Genomic DNA, 20550 nt, shown 5'->3' with positions numbered 1-20550 from the left:
AGAAGGAGAAGGAGAAGGAGAAGGAGAAGGAGAAGGAGAAGGAGAAGAAGAAGAAATCATCATCATCTTGCTAGATGTGGTGGCTCATGCCTTTAATTCCAGCACTTAGGAGGCAGAACCAGGCAGGTTTCTGTTAATTTGAGGCCAGCCTGGTCTGCATAGTGAGTTTCAGGACAAATAGTAAGAACTTGTTTTAAGAAATAAAACAAAACACACAAGGCTTTAGAGAATAGCTCTAGCTGGGCAGTGGTGGCGCACGCCTTTAATCACAGCACTTGGGAGGCAGAGGCAGGTGAATTTCTGAGTTCGAGGCCAGCCTGGTCTACAGAGTGAGTTCCAGGACAGCCAGGACTACACAGAAAAACCCTGTCTCGGAAAAAAAGACAGACAGACAGAGAGAGAGAGAGAGAGAGAGAGAGAGAGAGAGAGAGAGAGAGAGAGAGAGAGAGAATAGCTCTGTGGCCAAGTACTCCCCTAGCATTTAGAAAGCCTTGAGCTTCAGTCCCAGAAAGAAAGAGAGAAAGAAAGAAAGAGAGAGAGAGGGAGGGAGGGAGGGAGGGAGGGAGGGAAGGAAGGTAGGAGGGAAGGTGGGAGGGAGGGAAGGAAAGAGAGAGAAAAAGAGTAACACATAAAATTAGTTATCATACTTTATAGGCCAAATTAGTTCAATTTTCACTGGGAAGTCTCTGATTCCTCATTCAGTGGGAAGCCCCATTCAGTAGGAGGTAGTAGGGTATGGTGATCTATAAAGATGCCTACTAAGAAAATATGGACTTCAGAGGCAGGGAGATTTCTGAGTTCAAAGCCAGCCTGGTGTACAGAGTGAGTTCCAGGACAGCCAGGACTATACAGAGAAACCTTGTCTCGAAAAAGAAAAAAAGAAGAAAGAAAAGGAGAAAATACGGACTTAATTGTTGCTTCTCAACCTTTGGGTCTCAACCTCTTTGGAGGGTCAAATGATCAGGGGTTGCCTAAGACAATTTGAAAACACAGGCATTTATATTATGATTCACTACAGGATCAAAATTACTTTTTTTTTTTTTTTTTGGTTTTTAGAGACAGGGTTTCTCTGTGTAGCCCTGTCTGTCCTGTCAAGATTACTTATGAAGTAGCAATGAAAATAATTTTATGATTGGGGTCACCACAACATGAGGAACTGTATTAAAGGCTCGAAGCGTTAGGGAGGTTGAGAACCATTGGACTAGATAGATGGTCCTGGAGTTTTATCCAGTAATCAAGTGCGCATTCAGCCACAGTCTTACACTTGATTTTGCCTCTTGACTCCTTACAAAATAAGATTCAAAATGAGCAAGAGTGGTACTCTGTTTCCAGGCTGAGGGGATCTAATCAATGGTGGGCTGGGGGAGTGGCTCAGTGATTGGGAGAGCACTTGCCTAGCATATGCCAGGCCCTGAGTTCAAGCCCCAAGAATGAAAGGGTGTAGTCATGGAAATGGGCCAAGACACAGAAAAACAGCTGCCAACTGAAAGTAGTTACATAATTAGGTGCCAACAGTTGGCCATTTCTGTTAGAAGCCACAGAAAGGTCCGTTCGTTATAGTGCAAAATATTCATGAAGAAATTAATGTCCATGTCTTTCTATTTCCGAGAACTCCACTCTTGCCCTAGACTAACATGAGGCCAGAAGATAGGTAAGCTACTAAACCGCTCTGCCTAATTTTCTCAGTGCCATGGCAGAGGGAGGGCTGCCTGCTGCCACCATCACAAGACGGGTGGGGGAGTGTGGAAGGAATGGTGAGGGAAACCAGCAGAGCCGTTACTACTCAGCCTTCTGTCCTTTATAAGCTTGTTCTGCAGGCTGGCCTGGAATTCTTTAGGTAGCCAAGGATAACCCTGAATTTCTGATCCTCCTGCCTTGGTGCCTGAAGAGAGTATCAGGGCCCCTGAAATTGGAGTTATGGGTAGTTGCAAGCTACCATGTGGGTCCTGGGAATCGCACCTTGTCCTCTGAATGCTCCTAAGTGGTGAGCCATCTCTCCAGCCCCTTAATAATAACAACTTAATAACCCTGAGTGCGATGGACACAATAGTGAATGAGCCTGATCCTGGCCCTCATAGTGGGTGCTCCTCTGTGCTGATCCCAGCACTACAAAGGGAAGAGGACAGGTAGAGAGAGGAGTAGGAAAAAGTGGGGTTGCTATTTCAAATGGGGTAGCACATCGGTAAGAGGGCCTGTCTAAGACAAGTGAGGCCAGTGAAGAGCATTTGAGGCAAAGTAATGGCAATCAGGGGATCCTGAATCATGGGAACAAAGCAAGCAAGAATGCTGACATCTCGGAGTTTCAGCTGCCACAACGAAAACTTTGTTTTTCTCTTTCCTTCTTTCTTTCCTTCCTTCTTCTTTCTCTCTCTTTCTTTTCCTCCTCTTCTTCCTCTTCTCCCCTCCTCCTCCTCTTCTTCTCCTCCTTCTTCTTTTTCTCTTTTGACAGAGTTTCTCTGTGTAACCCTGGCTGTCCTGGAATTAGCTCTGTAAACTCAGCTGCCCTTGAACTCACAGAGATCTATCTGCCTGCCTCTGCTCCATGAGTGCTAGGATTAAAAGTATATATGCCATTACCTTTCTCATCTTAGAAAAAAGTAAAAAAGTAGAATTCAGAGTAAGTATATGTGTATGTGTGTGTGTATGTGTGTGTATATGTGTATGTGTGTGTATATGTGTATGTGTGTGTATGTGTGTGTGTATGTGCATATGTGTGTGTATATGTGTATGTGTGTGTATATGTGTGTGTATGTGTGTGTATGTGTGTATGTGTATGTGCATATGTGTGTGTGTGTATGTGTATGTGTGTATGTGCATATGTGTGTGTGTGTGTGTGTGTGTGTGTGTATGTGTGTGTGTGTATGTGTATGGTGATCTCTGAGTTGAGGGAAGATTATAGGGATGTAAGAACAAGGTTGGAAGTGCTTTAAGAGCTTTGGCAGGCACAGAGCTACAGAAGGTAGTAGGAATGGGTGCAAACAGTGGAGAAGTGGTTATTATAGCAGATGTGATTATGGGCAGGTATAGGGCACATCTGTAATCCCATTCAGGGAGCTGAGGCCTAGGCTATACACTGGGTTCCAAGCTATCCTGGGATATATAATGGTCATGTTTCAGCTACCACACCCTTCTCCACCTCACCCCCCAAAAATGAGTAGGCAAGATATCTCAGTAGTTACCACCAAGCCATACAACCTGAGTTCAATCCCTGGATTCACATGGTGGAAGAACCAACTCCTCTAAGTCATTCTCTGACCTCCCATACACATACCATACACAAAGGATAAATAAATGTAGCATTTACAAAAGATCTATTTTTATTTCATGTGTATGAATATTTTGCTTACACGTATATACATGCAGCACATGTGTGCAGTGCTTTCAGAGGCCGGAGGAGGGAATCCAGTCCCCTGGAACTGAAATTACTAAGTGTTAATGAGCTGCCATGTGGGTGCTGGGAACTAAACCTAGGTCCTCTGCAAAGGCAGCAAGGACTCCTAAGTCACTAAACCAGCTCATTCAGTAAATGTAAATTTTACACAGTTTATTAATTTTTAAGTGTGTGTGTGTTTGGTTTTTTGTGTGCAAATGAGTACAATACTGGCAGAGTCCAGAAGAAAGTACTGGATTCTCTGAAGTCAGAGTTACAGACAGTTGTGAGTTGCTTGATATGGGTGCTAGGAACCAAGCCTGAGTCCTCAGGAAGAGCAGCATGTGCTCTAAATTACAGAGCCATTTCTCTAGCCACTTAAAAAGTTCTTAAACCAAAATAATATTTGGTTATTCTCAAGTTAAATTCAATAAAATGTGTTCAGGTTGGGCAAGAGACATGGATGAATGAAGAGAACTGAGGGTGATTCTGGAGTGTTTAGTCTAGGATTCTCTAAGAGTGGAATTTCTTTACTAAGATGGGGAAAACAGATATCAGGAAAGGAAGTTAAGTCTGGTTCCCAAAGACAGCTTCCCACTTCAAAATGCCTGTGTGTGCTCTAAAGTCAAGGCAACAGAATTGAGAAGCTGGCCATAAATTCCACACAGAGATACAAGGGACTTTGCAATCTTAAAAGTTAAAAGGCACGTGGGGGATGGGGGGAGGCAAACTTGAAGGCCTGGCACTCCCTGGTTTAAACGCTTCATGGGCTAAATAATCCAGACATCGCTTTGGAAGCAGAGGCAGGTAGATCTCTGTAAGTTCAAGATCAGCCTGGTCTACATAGTGATTTTCAGGCCAGCCAGAGCTACACAGTGAGGCCTCCATTTCAAAAACAAAAAGACTAATAGTGGATAGTGATGGAGGAAGACATTTAACATTGACTTCTGTGTTCTATACACACATGCATGGGCCTGTACGTACATGCGCGCGCGTGTGCGTGTGCGTGTGTGTGTGTGTGTGTGTGTGTGTGAAATAAACAACAAAAAAATTAAGACCCATTATGGAGAGGAAACAAGATAGTGTTGAGGGCAGGAAGACCAAGGTAAAATAAGAAAGCAATTCCCATTCTGGTGTGTTCAGCACTGCTGTAACACCACCCCACCCCCCTCCCCACCCCTACCCCCCACCTCAGCCCCACCAGGCCTCCCTTTCTTTTTGCTGGTGTTGTTTGTTTTTTGAGACAGAGCCTCCTGTAACCCAGGCTGATCTCAAGCTCACTATGTAGCAAAGGCTGACCTTGAACCCTGGATCCTTCTCTGTCCACCTTCCAAATGTAGGGATTCCCTTTCCCATGCTAGTTTCACTCTACAGAGAGCTTTATTTAAGAAACGAATACGAAATGTCTCCTGCCTTCCTCATGCAGCTGGGCTGAACAGCTAAGGCAGAACAGCTGTTAGTCCTTAGGCTTGAAAGAGAAGCCTACTCCAGACAACAGCAAGGTACAAAGGTCAGGGGGCTGCTGAGACGCCTCAAAATCTCCTACATTTCAGAGCTGGCTTTCCAAATCGGTACCCAGCTACTGGGCCAGAGACCGGGTCTTGGCAAAATATGTCAACGCATCAATTCTACCTCCGATAGGGTGACTACTCTAAGACCAGGCTGACCAGCTGGGTTCTCTGAATGACAGGAAAAGGGAGAGTCCTTTCTTGCCTGCAAGCAGCAGGACTCTGAAGACTTTTAAAGTCAAAACCCAAGCGAGGGAAGACAAGAGCGGTGGGCAGACTTATCTTTCCTCCCCCTCATTAAAGGGACTCTAGTATCTAGATACCACCTGGGATAACCTTGGACTCCAGCCCCTGGAACTCCAGAGAACCAGTATCCCTTCCGAAGATCTGTCCCATGTCCCTGGTAGCCCCGGGGCCGGCTTGCTCGCCTGCAACCTGCAGCGCTCAAGACGCAGAGTGCTCACCCGGTTTGGTGCTCTGTACGATGCTGTCTCCGCGTTGTTGCTGCTAGATTCCCAACGTGCTGCGTCCCCACCGCGCTCTATCCCTTAGGTACTCCCTTCCAAAAGGAGCTGAGGACCCCGAGCAACTGCCCTTTTTTGGGTGCTTGGCGCTATTTTCCGTCCGGCCCCACATCACTTCCCGTAGAGGAGAGCGCGGTGGGGGCGGGCCCTAAGACGCCTCTACCTCCGCCTCCTGTCACCTGGCCGCAAGCCCCCAGCCAACAACTGCTCTCCTCGCCTGGCACAGAACGGGTCTCCTCGCCCCTTCTGTAAGGTGTGAGAACCACAGGGGGTGGTTTTCGTTGAGACCAAGTGTGTCAAGCACAAAGAGCTCAAATTGCCCCAGGATCCGGGGAAGGCCCTGGGGACTCCAAAGGTCTGTCCTAAAAGCTTTTTCATGGCTGTGCACCCTCGCTGGAGAGAGCCTGGGCATGGTCTACTGGGGTTCCTAAACCCGACAACGAGAAAAATAGGTACGATTCAGTCAGAAGAAAATAAACACCATCCTGGAAGGCAATGGCCAGCAGAGTCTATACGCACACAAATCTACCTCGATTACATTCACCTTGAAGTCCTAAAAAACTGTTAGAGCAGTTAATGCACACAAATAAGGGGAAATCATGGGGTGGCATAACATACTAAAGACCTGCCAGGGTCAGGAGCATCTTGTGAACCTCCATTGCCTCCTAGCGGCCTTCTATCGATGCCTAGGGTTTTCTGTGAGCAGTCAGGGTCTCAACCTGGGAATGGATGACATTATTAGCCAAATCCATCCAAAGGTGGTTCCGAGCTTAACACTGGCCTTTGGGCCTGCCCTGCCCTTTCCGAATTCCACTTCCAAGACAAGCAAAATGCTGAGAAGCTTGGGTTAAGCTTCTGTCCATGCAGTTTCACTCAGCCCTAAGCCCTGCTACCACAAACTCCAGCTGTCCAGCTGTCCCATCCACCTGCCCACACAATCACACCCCCACCCCAGTTTGTAGCTACTGGGACCACACCACAGTGCAGTCAGTTTCTCAACTATGTCCAGGGAGCTTCCTGTGTATGGCAGCTACTGGAGTCACCCACACTTCTGTAAGCAATCCCAATAAACTGGACCTGAACAGAATCTTTTCTATTGTTCTATCAGGGGTTAAGAGAAATAGCCTTCCCAGGAAAAGCAAGGCAACCATCTTCCTTCAGGCACTAGCTCTTAAGGAGCTGTCACCTTTCTTTTTTTTTTTTTTTTTTTAAAGATTTATTTATTTATTATATATGAATACACTGTAGCTGTCTTCAGACACCCCACAAGAGGGCACCAGATCTCATTACAGATGGTTGTGAGCCACCATGTGGTTGCTGGGATTTGAACTCAGGACCTCAGGAAGTGCAGGCAGTGCTCTTAACCACTGAGCCATCTCTCCAGCCCGAGCTGTCACCTTTCAATAACATCACACTGAGGATCATGCTTCCTACACACAAACTTTTGGGGGTGAAGAAGGTATATGAACTATATTGGGGAACAACATTGTCATTAGCAATGGTTGGTACTTCTGATCCTCCTGCTTCCACCTGAATGCTGGGATTACACAACTGCATCACTTCACCAAGAGTGTAGAAGCTGGTCCTGAAACCTAGGGCTTCAGCCATGCTCTGAGACTTGACTATGCATCTGGTTCCAAGAGTTCATGTCTCAGCCTGGTCTGAGATCATGTAACATACTCTAAACCAACAAACGATGAAAAAAATGTTCCATACCCATTTGCTATACCTGACCAGAAGCACACAATTCAAAGTCCTGAGTATGTCTCTATGTCTGTCTCTCCCTTGTCACAGCCCAGATAAAGTCTGTTCCATGGGCCTGGATCCCAGAATGAAAAGATTACACATACCAGAATCCTAATATTCAAAGAGCTTCTGTCAAGTGGGATCTTGGCATCTGAATAACAATTTTCAAACTAGCTATGGTGGTACACAAATTCAATCCAAGCACTTGGAAGGCTGAAGCAAGATGACAAGTTTGATGCCAGCTTGAGCTACATTTGAGTTTAAGGCCATCATGGATTACATGACGAGGAAAAGATAAAAGCCAACCCTGATGGCAATGGCCTGTGGTTCCAGGTACTCCAGAGAATAAGGAAGGATAATCACAAGTTCAAGTCCTGTCTGGGGTACTGAGTGAATTCAATGTGAGCCTGGGCAACTCAGTGACATTTAAAATTCAAAGAGTGCTGGAGAGATGGCTCAGTGATCAGAACATTGACTACTCTTTCAGAGGATGGAGGATTAGTTCAGCACCTATAGGGCAGCTTACAACCATCTCTAAACCCAGGGGATCAAATCTCCTCTTTTGATCTTCACAGACACCAAACATGTACATGGTACATATAGATATGTACAGGCAAACACTTGTACATGTAAATTTACGAAATAAAGCCTTTAAAGATTTTAGAAAGTGGGGCTGGAGAGATGGGTCAGCTGTTAAGAGCACTGACTGCTCTTCCAGAGGTTCTGAGTTCAGTTCCCAGCAATCAAATGGTGGCTTACAACCATCTGTAATGGGATCTGATGCCCTTTACTGGTGTGTCTGAAGTCAGCTACAGTGTACATACAATAAAAATTTTAAAAAAAGATTTTAGAAAGCAAGAAGAAAGCTTGGGGCATAGGTCAGGGCATCAGGGAGCCCTGGGTTCAGTTTCTAAAACTGGAAAAATATAACATAACAAACCTCTCACATTTGTGTGGTTTTACTGAACAAGAGTGAGGGAATTAAGAATTATTTAATGTATATGGATGTTCTGCCTGCATGTACATCTACCTGCACACTAGGAGACCGCCAGATCCCATGGGACTTCAGTTGTAGGCCATCAATTGGGTGCTGGGAATTGAACTCAGGACCTCTGAAAGAGCAGCCTGTGCTCTTAACTGCTGAGCCATTTCTCCAGCTCAGAAAAGGGGAATCTTAAAAGTACACACTAAATTGTTAAACATGCTAAATTAATTTATGAAGTAGGAAATTGCTGCCCCATTCTGAAAAGAAGACACAAGATAGCAAATACATAAGTGAATATTAAAGTGGAACACCTTGGGGCTGGAGAGATAGCTCAACATTTAAGAGTGTGTTGCTCTTGCCGAGGACCTGGATTCAGTTCCTAGGATCCACATGGCAGCTAACAACCATCTGTGACTCCAGCTCTAGGAGACAACTTTGGCCTCACAGGCGCTTGCACTCAGGTACATAACCCACAAGAAGTGCACACTCAATTATATATAACTAAAAAGTATTTTTTTTTTAATGAAGCATCTTATTTTGTGATAGATATGGTGATACTCTGTAATCCCAACACCAGTGGCAGGATTGCTAGTTTGAAGCCAGCCTGGGCTACAGAGACAGATTCTGTCTATAAAACAAATGCCAGAAAGCTAAGGTTGGACGGCTTAGAGCTTGAGGCCAGGCTGAGCTACATAGTGAGTTCTTGCCCTGAAACAAACCAATAAAGAACTACTTTTATAAATAACTTAGATCCATTACCCATGATTTATTTATTTAAAACACACCTAAATTCTTACTAGATTAGTTAGTAGTCCATATATTATTTCAATATCACTTTAAGCAATGTCTACAATTTCAGTTTATGCATAATTAGCTCCTCTTTTCTTCTGATTCTTGCAACAATTTCACCTTTTCTTTTAATTCCTTCTGATCTCTGGAATATTGTTCAAATATTGGCTGATAAATATACATCCCTCCAGCAATTCCAAGGACGGCAGCAAAGAGCAGCTGTGGAAGCGGCAATCTCCCATGCATTGCGGTGGCCAAGTACCACACACTCTGAAGGTGGCTATGCTCCACAGGCAGCAAACCTCTTCAGACCTGTTTCCAAGGAAAAGGGACAAAAAAAGAATTGGACCACTTAGTACAGCAGCCTTTTAGAAACAATTTTGTTTTAAATTATGGGGGTATGGGAAGATGTGTGTGCCTGAGTGCAGGAGCCTGTGGAGGCTGGAAAGTGTCAGTGCCCCTGGAGCAGATGTTCCAGGCAGTAGTAATCTACCACAGGTGCTGGGAACTGAACCCAGGTCCTCTAGAATAGCACTTCACTCTTAACTCCAGGGCCATGTCACCAGCCCTGCAATTGCCTTTAGAAAATTTGTTGCTACTTTCCTGTGGCATGAATATTTTTGTAATATTTAACGATCACTAACTAATAGATACAAATACATAGGGGCTGCATGACAACACATAGGCTTACTATGAATATTTTCTAAAATTTCATATTAGTTGTCAGTAGTTAAAAATCATATTTTGCCGGGCGGTGGTGGCGCACGCCTTTGATCCCAGCCCTAGGGAGACAGAGACAGGTGGATTTCTGAGTTCGAGGCCAGCCTGGTCTACAGAGTGAGTTCCAGGACAGCCAGGGTTACACAGAGAAACCCTGTCTCGAAAAACCAAAAAGAAAAAAAAATCATATTTTAGGTTAAAATTGGTATTTCTTCCAGGCATGGTAGCACATGCTCGTTATTCCCAACACTTGGGTCCAGGCAAGAGGATCAGGAATTCAAGGCCGCCCTTCAGCTGCGCTGGCAGTATGAGGCCAGTCTGGATTCCACACATAACAGGTCTCAAACGAAGAACCAAACAAGTCAACAAAACCCCAAAAAGGAACCTATAGGGAATGAAAGTTGGAGGTTCTGTGAGACAGAGATGCATCCTCTCCTATTACAAAACGTTCCCGGTGAGTTATTGTGTGTGTGTGTTTGCCTGTTTGTTCTGGTTGTCTATGACAGGCAAGCTGCTCTAAATTACAATTCTGCCTTCACCTCCCCAGCGCTAGGATGACAGCCATGTGCCACTAACATGGAAGTCTTCTCAGTGTGTTTAAACTGGTAACTTTCAGAATAGCAAAAGGAGGGGAAGGGATGGCCTATGACCTTTCGTGTCATTCAATACTTTTTATTCCAAAAGGTGCCCGGAAGGAACCCAGAATTGAGTGTCTCAGTTTGCCGGGCGGTGATGGCGCACGCCTTTAATCCCAGCACTTGGGAGGCAGAGGCAGGCGGATTTCTGAGTTCAAGAGTTCGAGGCTAGCCTGGTCTACAGAGTGAGTTCCAAGACAGCCAGGGCTACACAGAGAAACCCTGTCTCAAAAAAAAAAAAAAAAAAAAAAAAAAAGAAAAGAAAAAAGAGTGTCTCAGTTTAAACTTCATCTAATGAATAATAGAGAGAGCAGACAAGTGACTTCACCATTCCTTCTGCAGTAGCCTTATTTTTTAAGCAAGCTGTATGACAAAAATGATTTTTAACAGGCTATAAAACTTTACTGAGCCAGGTGTGGTGGCGCAGGATTTAAATCCCAGCACCAGGTGTGGGTAGAGGCAGGAAGAGCTCTGCGAATTTGAGGCCAGCCTGGTCTACAGAGTGAGTTCCAAGGCAGCCAAGGATATATATTAAGACCCTATCTCAAAAAAGCAAAAAACAAACAAACAAACAACAATAACAAAAAACTATGTTAAGTTCTTTTGATATTTTATGAGAAATCAAATACAAATCATTTGGATGCCTTATTTGAAAATAATAGGGGAGAAAGGAGATTTTGCTGCTTCTTCCAACAACTGAAAATAGTAGAAAGTGACAAATAAACATAGCACTTTCTAGAAAACAGAGCTGCTCGTCACCCCTTAACATCTAGGTCAGACACTGTGAATGAGGAAAGCAGAGTAAAGAAGCCACACGATTTCTGGACTACAGACGGCATGGATTCTTAATCCAAGCCCCAGGTCAGAAAAATCATCAGCTCCTGTACTGTAAGTAGCTTGCCCTGGATTATACAGTTGACCACACAAATGACAATTTTACCAATCTTGCTTTGGTTAAATGGCTAAGAGTTTTAAAACAAACAACAAACAAACAAACAAACAAACAAACAAAAGGGTACAAAAGCCAGAAGCCATTTGGAACTGTAGAGTGTTACTGTTGCAGTTTAGTTTTGTTTTTTTAAATCTGAGGGTTTGTTTTTGTTTTTTCGAAACAGGGTTTCTCTGTGCAGCTTAAATCTGAGTCTTTTGAACCTGTTTGCTCAGCAGGACTTTTTTTTTTTCCATGAAAAGCTGTTTCCAGGGCAAACAAAAAACAAAACACTTTTGTTCAACATTCTAAAGGACTAGTTGACTGATTAGAACTATGTAGAGCCAGAAAGCTGCAGGCTCCAAGCCAAATTACCTTTAGTCCCAGAGTAATTTTTTCACCTATCTGTGTGTGAACAAACATCTTTATAACTAATGGGTAAAATCCTAGGATGCAGTAACAGGCCCCTCCCTTCCACCAACCCAAAAGCTAAGACTGTTATCAGAGGGCATCTGAGACCTGAAGCATAGACTTCCCCACTTTATTGTGTAACTCACTATTCCACCAAGGCATTTTTTTTAAAAATTTACTTTATGTATATGAGTATTCATCTTCATAAATGTATCTGCAACAGCTTGCCTGGTACCCTCGGAGAGATGGGGCCAGTATATGGGTCCTGGGAATCAAACCAAGGTATTTTTCAAATGCAGTCGGTGTTTTTAAGCCCTGCGTCATTTCTTCAGCCCCCACCAACTAATTTTTTAAATGCCTTGATTGCTGGTCATGGAAGCACATGCTTTTCATCCCAACACTCATGAGACAGAGGCAAGAGTTTGAGGTCAGCCTGGTCTACAGAGCAAGTTTCAGGCCTGCCAGGGTTATATAAGTATGTGGCCCTGTCACAAATATAGAGGGAACAGAGTGTGGTGGCTCACACTTTAAATCCCAACACTCATGATGCAGAGACAGTAGTTCTTTCGAGTTCAAGGCCAGTCTAATCTACATAGTGAGATCGACTCAAGAAAATAATAAGTTGATGAGAAAGTAGATAATTAGGGATAGAGAAATCCACTGGGGTGGTGGAGAACAGGTAATAAAAATTCACTGAATTATAATTTTTTTGTCATTGTAAGAACCCTGATGAAACTTTCCACGCGAGAACGTGGCATGAGGGGTGAGCACCGTGGTCACCCGGGAGCTGGTTCTCAGCGATGCACTGCCTCCCTTTGCTCTGTTACCTCCGAGCGCCTCCTCGGCGGGCGCTGTGCGAGGTGTGTCAGGCGCAGTAAAGCATCCAGGGTCTTTATTTTTGTCTTTTTCAGCCTTGAACCTCAGTCAGGGAGATTTGCTCCTGACCCAACCGGAGGCACAGCAGCTTCCGGTAGCACTTCCTGCTGCGGTTGTGTCAGAGCAACTAAGCGACGGCGGCTCGCGGGGTCCAATCTTAGTGACATGAGTCCGCCTACTAGAAAGTGAGGGGCGGGCACAGTGGGCTCCAGGTATCCGGGAGAGGATGGACCCCGAGGCCCGCGACCACAGCCTGGCCTTCCGCAATCTCCACAGCAGCTCTGGAGAGATGAAGCTGCGGAAGAGGAAGTCCACGCAGTACGTGAGCGCGCAGGGGAAGCGCTCTCGGCGCCGTGGTGAGTGCTGGGCTCACTGCAGAGCACAGGGCACCTGGGACTACACAGCATGGTGGAAATGAGCTCAGGCTCGCTGGGCAGTATCTTCGCTGTGTTGTGCTAACTGTGCTTGGACTAACTTGCCTCAATCCTCCTGCCTCAGTCTCCCCAGTGCCGTGTGGTGATGGCACACCGTCACACCTGGCATACCCAGATTTTAACGTAAAATATAATCCACCACCACTGTTGGCAGCTAAAGTAGAAAATACTCTGCATTCAGCATACAGGCTGCCCGCATACTGGGAAAAGCAAACTTTGGAGACAGCCAGCCAACTACCTAGTCAGTAACAGCAGTTTTGTGTTGGGCAAAGCAGTTTCCGAACCTCCTCACATGTAAGACTGAGGTTCAGACTCATCAGCGGTTAACAGATTGCGTGTGTGTGTGTGTGTGTGTGTGTGTGTGTGTGTGTGTTTTCATGATCCCTAGTGGGATTTGTATCTCTTTTTGTGGTTGTGGGAGGTGTTCGAGGGTTGTTTTCCATTCCCTACACATTGCTTAGGGACCACACTCCAGGGCCTGGAGCAGACTAGACAAGAGTCCCACCCCTGAGCTAACTCCACAGCCGGGTCAGTACTCAATTAGCAAGATGACTTTTGTGGAGTGCTGTAGAGTTTTGTTTTTTTTTTTAACAGAGCGGGAGCCAGAGCACCACACGTGGAATTGTAGGGGAAGCTAAGTTTATGCCACAATTACTGCTTTGATTTGCTTTTCAGGTCTTCTTGGAGAAAACATTTACCTGGTCTTATTTACCATTGCTCTGCGAGTATGTAACTGCTTCTTAGTCCAGACCAGTTTTGTTCCTGATGAATACTGGCAGTCTCTCGAAGTTGCGCACCACATGGTTTTCAGATATCCTTTATGGTTTCTTTTCCACTGAGTATGTATTCATCTTAGGAGCTCAGTTCATGATTATGTTTTCAGTTTTTCTTTGAATAATTTCAGTTCAACCAAGTATGCTGTTGTTGTATACTGATTATTTATTGTATGGCTTCCTTTGACACAGATTTGACAAGGCAAAAGAGAAAGAAAAAAAAACACACAAAGAAAACTTAGGCATGGTGGCACACGCCTTTAATCCCAGCTCCCAGGAGTCAACAGCAGGCAGAGAAACCCTACCTCAAAAAATAACAGACAAAACACCAACAACAAAAGAACAAAAAAGACTTGATACTGCCTTTAAATTAATATATACACCTACAATGTTTGGAGTCAGAGGTTATAGATAAAGTAAAAAAAACTCAATCCCTCCCAGCATTTGGGAGGCTGAAGCAGCAGGATTGTAAATTCAAGGATAGCCTGATTTAGTTGTTTCAAAACAAACCTGGATCATTGAGGTGGCTTAGCTAATAAAAGCATGTGAACATGGCCACCTTAGTCCTGTCCCTAAGACTCATATAAGGGTAGATAGAGGGGCTGGAAAGATTGCTCAGTGATTAGAGCTGCTCTGAACTACTGAGGACCAGGCTCTTCTAGAGGATCAGAGTTCAATTCCCAGCACCCACATGGAGGCTTATAACTATCCTGGTTCTAGGGGATTTGATGCCCTCTTCTGGCCTCCATGTGCACAAGGTATGTGCATGGTGCACAGAACATACATGTGCATGCACATACACATAAAATTTTTTAAATGAAAAGAGAACCAACTCTATAGAGTTGTCCTCTGACTTGTATAGAGTTGTCCTCTGACTTGTATAGAGTTGTCCTCTGACTTGTATCAACATACATATCATGCACAGCCACACACAATACACCATATATATATATATATATATATATATATATATATATATATATATATAAAATGAGAAACACATCTCTACTAACTTGAAGAAATTAAGACTTTAGTTATCCAAACAGGCAATAAAAAGCTCTGTCTCGGGGCTGGAGAGATGGCCCAGTGGTTAAGAGCACTGACTGCTTTATCCAAAGGGCTGAGGTTCAGTTTTCAGCAGCCATATGACAGCATACAACTGTCTGTAACTCTAAGATCTGACAACCTCACACAGACATACATAGCAGATAAAACACTAATGCACATAAAATAAGTTATTAAAAAAAAAAAAAAACTGGGTGGTGGTGGTAGGGCATGCCTTTAATCCTAGCACTTGAGAGGCTAAGGCAGGTGGATCTCTGAGTTTGAGGCCAGCCTAATCTACAGAGCAAGTTCCAGGATAGTCACAGCTACATGGATGAATCCTGTCTCAAACAGACAGACTTCATTGTCAAAGAAGAGCAATTTGTTTCAATACTATTTGACATTTAATCCTTAATATTAATAATTATGGTTATTTGACCTGGGAATGGACAGAGAAATTGAGAGGTTACACTTATCCCCTAATCTTTGCAAGCATTTATAAGAGTCTGCATCTTCTAGGGAAAGACAGTGTTCAATTACTGGTAAGTTTAAATTAAAATGACCAAAATTGTTGTTAAATCCAGATTTATTCCCTTTTCAGAAGTTAACTGGTAAAAACTGAATGACTTTCTTAGTACCACAATACTTGTTTTTAAAAGTCTATTGTTGCTAAAGTCCAGCCTTATCTGGGAGGCCTACTTTCCAAAGACACTGTGATGTATAACTCTTCTTTTTTGTTTGTTTGTTTGTTTGTTTGTTGTTTTTGTTTTTTGTTTTGTTTTGTTTTTCGAGACAGGGTTTCTCTGTATAGCCCGGGCTGTCCTGGAACTCACTCTGTAGACTAGGCTGGCCTCGAACTCAGAAATCCGCCTGCCTCTGCCTCCCAAGTGCTGGGATTAAAGGCGTGTGCCACCACTGCCCAGTGATGTATAACTCTTCAATATATTTAAAAAGAAGTAAAATAAAATTTTAAATAAAAAGGAGGAGCTGGAGAGATAGCTCAAGGTTAAGAGCCCATGCTCCACAATTATGAAGACCAGAGTTAGATCCCAGCGCCGTGAAACAAGCTAGCTGTGTCCCTGCAAACAACTGTGACCTTAGCTCTGAGGAAGTAGAGACAAGATTATCCTTGGTTGTGCTTCAAAAACTCAGTCCCCAGGGCAGGTCAGTCCCCAGTGCCCAGTCAGTCCCCTGCCTAAAAGGGAACAAGTGTCAGGGAAAGACAGAAGCACCCTCTGGGATCCTCGTGTGCACACAGACATAGGCATAGAGAAGTTAAAGTGAATGAGAAAGTCTATCAGAACTCGGTTTAAAAACAGCAGAATAACTATTTTACATTGTTTTTGTTCCTTGGATTTGGCAAGAAAATATGACAAAAACTGAATGGCATGTATCATCACTGTGCAGTAAGACTTAATTCTTGGACTACAGATTGCCAGCAGCATTTCAGAGGAGTCTGTGCACAGGGCCTGAGACAGGTCTGTCGAGTCTCACCTTCTTGTTTTAGGACCCTCTGGGAGAAGGGCAAGAGGGAGCCAAACCCAAGTTCCCAGATGTGCCAGCAGCTTCCACTGAGGTACACTCAGCCCTGGAGGTCTGTTAGGCTGTCATTGGACCTAGGAGCTGGATTGTTTCTTTTTAGTCAAAGAAAGCTGCAGCCCGGTATTCCAAAGGGAGTCTGAGTCTGAGGTGCTGTGTGGGGCCTAGAAAAACAGGCTCAGGATCAGCTTATTTCTACACAGGATCACGTCTTCTCTTTTGGGTGTCTGAGGCCATCTTGATTAAAAAATAATAATAATAAAATAAAAAAAATTAAAAAAGTAAAAAGTGTTTGTGTGCATGGTACACACAAGACATGTTGGTGACAGAGGCCAGAGGAAAGGTTCAGATGCCCTGGGGCTGGTAGGTAGCTAGGAGCTGCCTGACCTGGGTGCTAGGAATGTTATAAACCCAGGACCTCTGAAAGAGCAGCAGGCACCCTTAGCCACTAGTCATCTCTCCAGCCCTGGAGTTTTAAATTTTTATTGTTAAGACTACAGGTTGTGGGGTTAGGCCTACCTTGGTCAGAATCCAGGCATTAATGCTAACAAGCTCTGTAACCTTGAGAACATCAGGTAACCTCTTTGTGCCTTGGTCTCTTCATGTATTAGACAACACCTGCCTTGGAGGATTACTGTAAGGAGGGAGCTGATACAGATAAAGTACTTGCTAGGATACCCAGCATATAGTACTATAAATGCTTCACTTAAAAACAAAAGCTATTGTATGCTCATGAAAATAAACATGCTTCTAAAAAGATAGATTCAATCTCTACTATTACAAAAGGTGAATAATTAAGTGTTGTAAGATATACAAAAATATAAAAATGGGTAAATGGGGTATGGGGCTTCACACCTGTAAATCCCAATGCTTGGTGTTGAGGGAGGAAAAACAAAGACAAAGCCAGCTAGGCCACATGACAAAGCCGTCCCAAAAGACAGCTGGGATAGATGGAGGAATGGACAGAGGGAAGAAGAGAAAGAGGGAGGGAGGGACGGAGGGACGGAGGGACGGAGGGAGAGCCAGCAAACTAAGCATCCACACAAGCATGTGAGGATGTGAGCATGTGAGTGGGTATGCTTGGAGGCAGAGAGATGATTCTCTGTTTAATGATTAGGTTTTTTATTTTTATGGCAATTCAGTATAAACCAGGAAGATCTGCTTAACAATCCTTTTTCTTTTTAACTAATGAAGATCTGGATTCCCAGACTTGGCCAAGCTCTTCTGTCTGCTGTAGCAGATGTAAGGCTTTACTCCCTCGTGAAGCAGCTGGAAAATCAGGAAGTGGCACGATGGGTGGTGAGTCCAAGCACTGTGGACACAGTGTGATACAGAGCATTTGTGGGGTAAATGCTTCCTAAAATAGCTGATCCACAGAACTTCCTGGAGTGTCTTCCATAATTAGAAACAGCAAAATCTGAATGGTGTATGCCATCTCCTGATTGAGCCCCACATGGGACAGGCTGAATCCCAGGAGCCAGCTAGGGAAGCACAGCACTAGATAGAGTGCCTGAAGGAACTGGAACTCGCTATGTAGACCAGGCAGGCCTCAAACTCACAAGAGATCCATTTGCCTCAGTCTTCCTGGTGCTGGGGTTAAAGATGTGCATGCCCCAACTGGTTTATTTCAAGATGGGTTTTCAATCCTTGCATCTCCAAGTCAAGCTACACCCCAGTGGGTGACTGGATTGGATAGAACCACTGTTTCTTTACTTGACTCTGTCCACATAAGTGCTCTTAGCTCCTTGGTTTGTTTTGTTTTTTACATTGTAAAAAGAAAATGAGTTTAGTGATTATGTTCTTGCTAGTTGATTCAGACACACAGCTCCATGGCAACTGTCTGTTTTGTTTTTATGTTTTATATACATTGCCAAAGGTACACATGAAATGGTAGCAAATATGCCAGCCCACTTTTGAGACCTTCCTTCCAAGTTCTCCTTAAGGAAAAAAATCTTTTCTGTCATGAATATTGGAACCTTTTTAAAAGGCCTTGTAGGAGAACAGGAAGCCACCCGTTGCTTTAACAAGGAGTTCTTTCTAAGATGTGGTTTTGTAGACTAATGACACTTTTGTTTCCATGTTCTTCAGGAAAACTGATTTTTAGTTAGTTTTCAACCTGAAACCAAATGTCTCCTGATACGCCTTCTCTCTTCTCTTAATTTTTCACCAAAAAATCTGGGAGCCATGGCAAAGGCTATAGCTTAGTTGCAGGATATCTGACCTCACAAGTGTGAAGCCTTGCCAAAAAAGGAAAAAGGGAAAAGAAACAATAAGGACCAGATACTGACTAGCTCGCTCAAGACTAGAGACTTCCAGGTCAGCCGTGGCTCTAGCAAAATCCTAACCCTTAAAAATAGAAATCAAAATTATTTATATATTTGTGTGTGTGTGTGTGTGTGTGTGTGTGTGTATGCCCCTGAAAGAAAGCACTATGACCATATATATACATGAAGAAGAAGAGCAGGAGAAAGAAGAAGAAACAGGGCAGCATTTCCAAAGCAAGGTCCATAGATGTTCAGGATAGCTGATTCCAGGCCACTGTGAGGTAGGAGGTGGAGTAGTGGCCCGATGATCTAGTGAGAAGTTTTAATATTCTATAAATTCTACTCTTAGTGTCCGTGCTTTGGGAATTTCATTAGCAAGAAGTAAAAGTTAGCCAAGTGCAAACCATCAAAAGCCCTGCAAGCATAACAAATACAAACCTGGCATTGGAGCATGGGTGGCACGGGCTAAGAACAGTATGTGGCCATGGCTACAGCTTTTTACAGCCATGAACACCTAGCTTCCCACTTCCCACTGCAGCCTTACTCACTGCTGACTCATTAGTTTTTCTGCCAGCTGTGCTCCTGGTTCACGTGGTACTGCTGTACCCGGACTCTCACAAACACCACGGAGACTGCCCTTACTGCCATCGCCCTTTTCTACTATCCTCTGGAAGGCTTGAGGTCCGTGAACAGGTGAGATGGCTATTACTATTAATAAATGCAGACAAAAGTCTAAAAAGTGCTTTTAACAACCCCAAGTATCAACATGTCATGTCCAGTAGACTACCAAGCGTTCATGGGACTTAGAAGAAACAAAGGTTTTTCAATGAGTATAACAGTAAACAGTTACCCTATATGGTGAATCTATTAAAAGGAGTGGTTACAAAGAATAGACAATGCTTAGGAAATCCTGTGGTACCCAGAGTTTACTGAAGTAGCAGTCTATTACCAGTGGGCTCCAAAGACCAGAAGAAAGTACCAGGATCTTTGTAAAGCTCTATTTGAAGGTCCCCATGGGAGACTGGCCTGGCTAGCCTTTAGCAATGGCAAGGAGCTGGCCAGGAGAATAATCCCCACTCATGCCATGACTGCCTTCTGGTTCCCTAAAGCAATCAGAAGCAAGGTAGGCTTTGTGTTCCTACAGGTCTGCTGACCACCATGGGTGAACAGGTTGAACTGATATGAAAGGCAAGGAAAACAAAAACAAAAAAACCCAAAAAACCCAGATCAAGCATCAAGGAAGGTCTGAGCGGAAGCAAGGGGGTGAGAGAGCTGCAGATGCCAGGCTGCTGGTGTGGGGAGCAAGTGAGTGGAGGGAGGAGAGAGCAAGGGTAAGGCTGGGATGGACCAGGGCCTTCTTCACACCTTGGGTTTTAGTCTACACACAGAAAATCATCAGAGTCAAATCTGATTTCAATCAGTGTACTGAAAGCTAGGTACTCTGGCACAAACCTTTAGTCCCAGCACTCAGGGAGGCAAAAAGCAAACATCTCTGAGTATGAGGTCAGCTTCATCTAAGGAGAAATTTCCAGGATAGCCAGGAGCACATAGAGAGCCTGCCTCAAAAAGAAAGAAAAAAGATTGTGTTGGGTGGAAGAGAGACAAGATTGCAAAGCACACAAGCTAGAGTCCACTCACTCTTCCTGCATAAAGGTCTTTTGGATAAGATAATTTTCTTGGGTTTTTGTTGCTGTTGTTGTTTGTTTGTTTGTTTGTTTGTTTTTTAAGACAGGCCCTCACTGTGTAATCCTGGTTATTCTGGTTCTGGAACTCACTATGTAAACCGGGCTGGCTGCAACCTGCTTCTGCCTCCCAAGTGCTGGGGTTAAAGGTGGCCACTAAGAAGATTATTTCTACATTAGATTCCAGTTACTGTAAATATGATGGGGGCTACTATAAGGGAAGAGTAAGGATTCAGAAAATGGGCTTCTCAGTTTGGTCTCCTGACCCTGGGAGAAAACTAGAATATTTCAGTCATGTAAGATAATTAGGAGATGTAGACTC

General features: G+C 44.1%; 3 protein-coding genes across 8 annotated transcripts in view; 1 reads left to right on the top strand and 2 right to left on the bottom strand.

The window, feature by feature from the left end:
* The window catches only part of Rab27a (RAB27A, member RAS oncogene family), a 52013-nt gene extending 46518 nt beyond the window's left edge, over positions 1–5495 (bottom strand). For all 4 annotated transcript variants that reach the window (XM_028771376.1, XM_028771375.1, XM_028771373.1 and 1 more), the window contains exon 1: positions 5343–5495. The gene's annotated coding sequence lies outside the window, so the exon portion shown is untranslated. The remainder of the gene's footprint in view (positions 1–5342) is intronic.
* A 3380-nt stretch (positions 5496–8875) lies between these two features.
* On the bottom strand, positions 8876–12767 carry Pigbos1 (PIGB opposite strand 1). The gene is made up of 2 exons (XM_028771325.1): positions 12444–12767; positions 8876–9234 (listed from the first exon to the last, which is right to left on the bottom strand). Exon 2 carries the CDS (start codon positions 9166–9168, stop codon positions 9004–9006), a length of 165 nt encoding a protein of 54 aa, XP_028627158.1. The 5' UTR covers positions 9169–9234; positions 12444–12767; the 3' UTR covers positions 8876–9003.
* The window catches only part of Pigb (phosphatidylinositol glycan anchor biosynthesis class B), a 25161-nt gene continuing 17282 nt past the window's right edge, over positions 12672–20550 (top strand). The window contains exons 1-5 of one of the 3 annotated variants that reach the window (XM_028771323.1): positions 12672–12848; positions 13602–13737; positions 15168–15285; positions 17477–17581; positions 19121–19239. In XM_028771323.1, the coding sequence (XP_028627156.1) occupies positions 12719–12848; positions 13602–13737; positions 15168–15285; positions 17477–17581; positions 19121–19239 (608 nt within the window). In that variant the 5' untranslated portion in view covers positions 12672–12718. Of the gene's footprint in view, positions 12849–13601; positions 13738–15167; positions 15286–17476; positions 17582–19108; positions 19240–20550 lie in introns of all 3 variants that reach the window. The other 2 variants (XM_028771322.1, XM_028771324.1) reach the window with 2 other exon arrangements.

This window comes from Grammomys surdaster, unplaced genomic scaffold, assembly GCF_004785775.1.
Source record: "Grammomys surdaster isolate TR1022 unplaced genomic scaffold, NIH_TR_1.0 206, whole genome shotgun sequence".
NCBI lineage: Eukaryota > Metazoa > Chordata > Mammalia > Rodentia > Muridae > Grammomys > Grammomys surdaster.
This window is presented reverse-complemented; position numbering and strand designations above follow the sequence as displayed.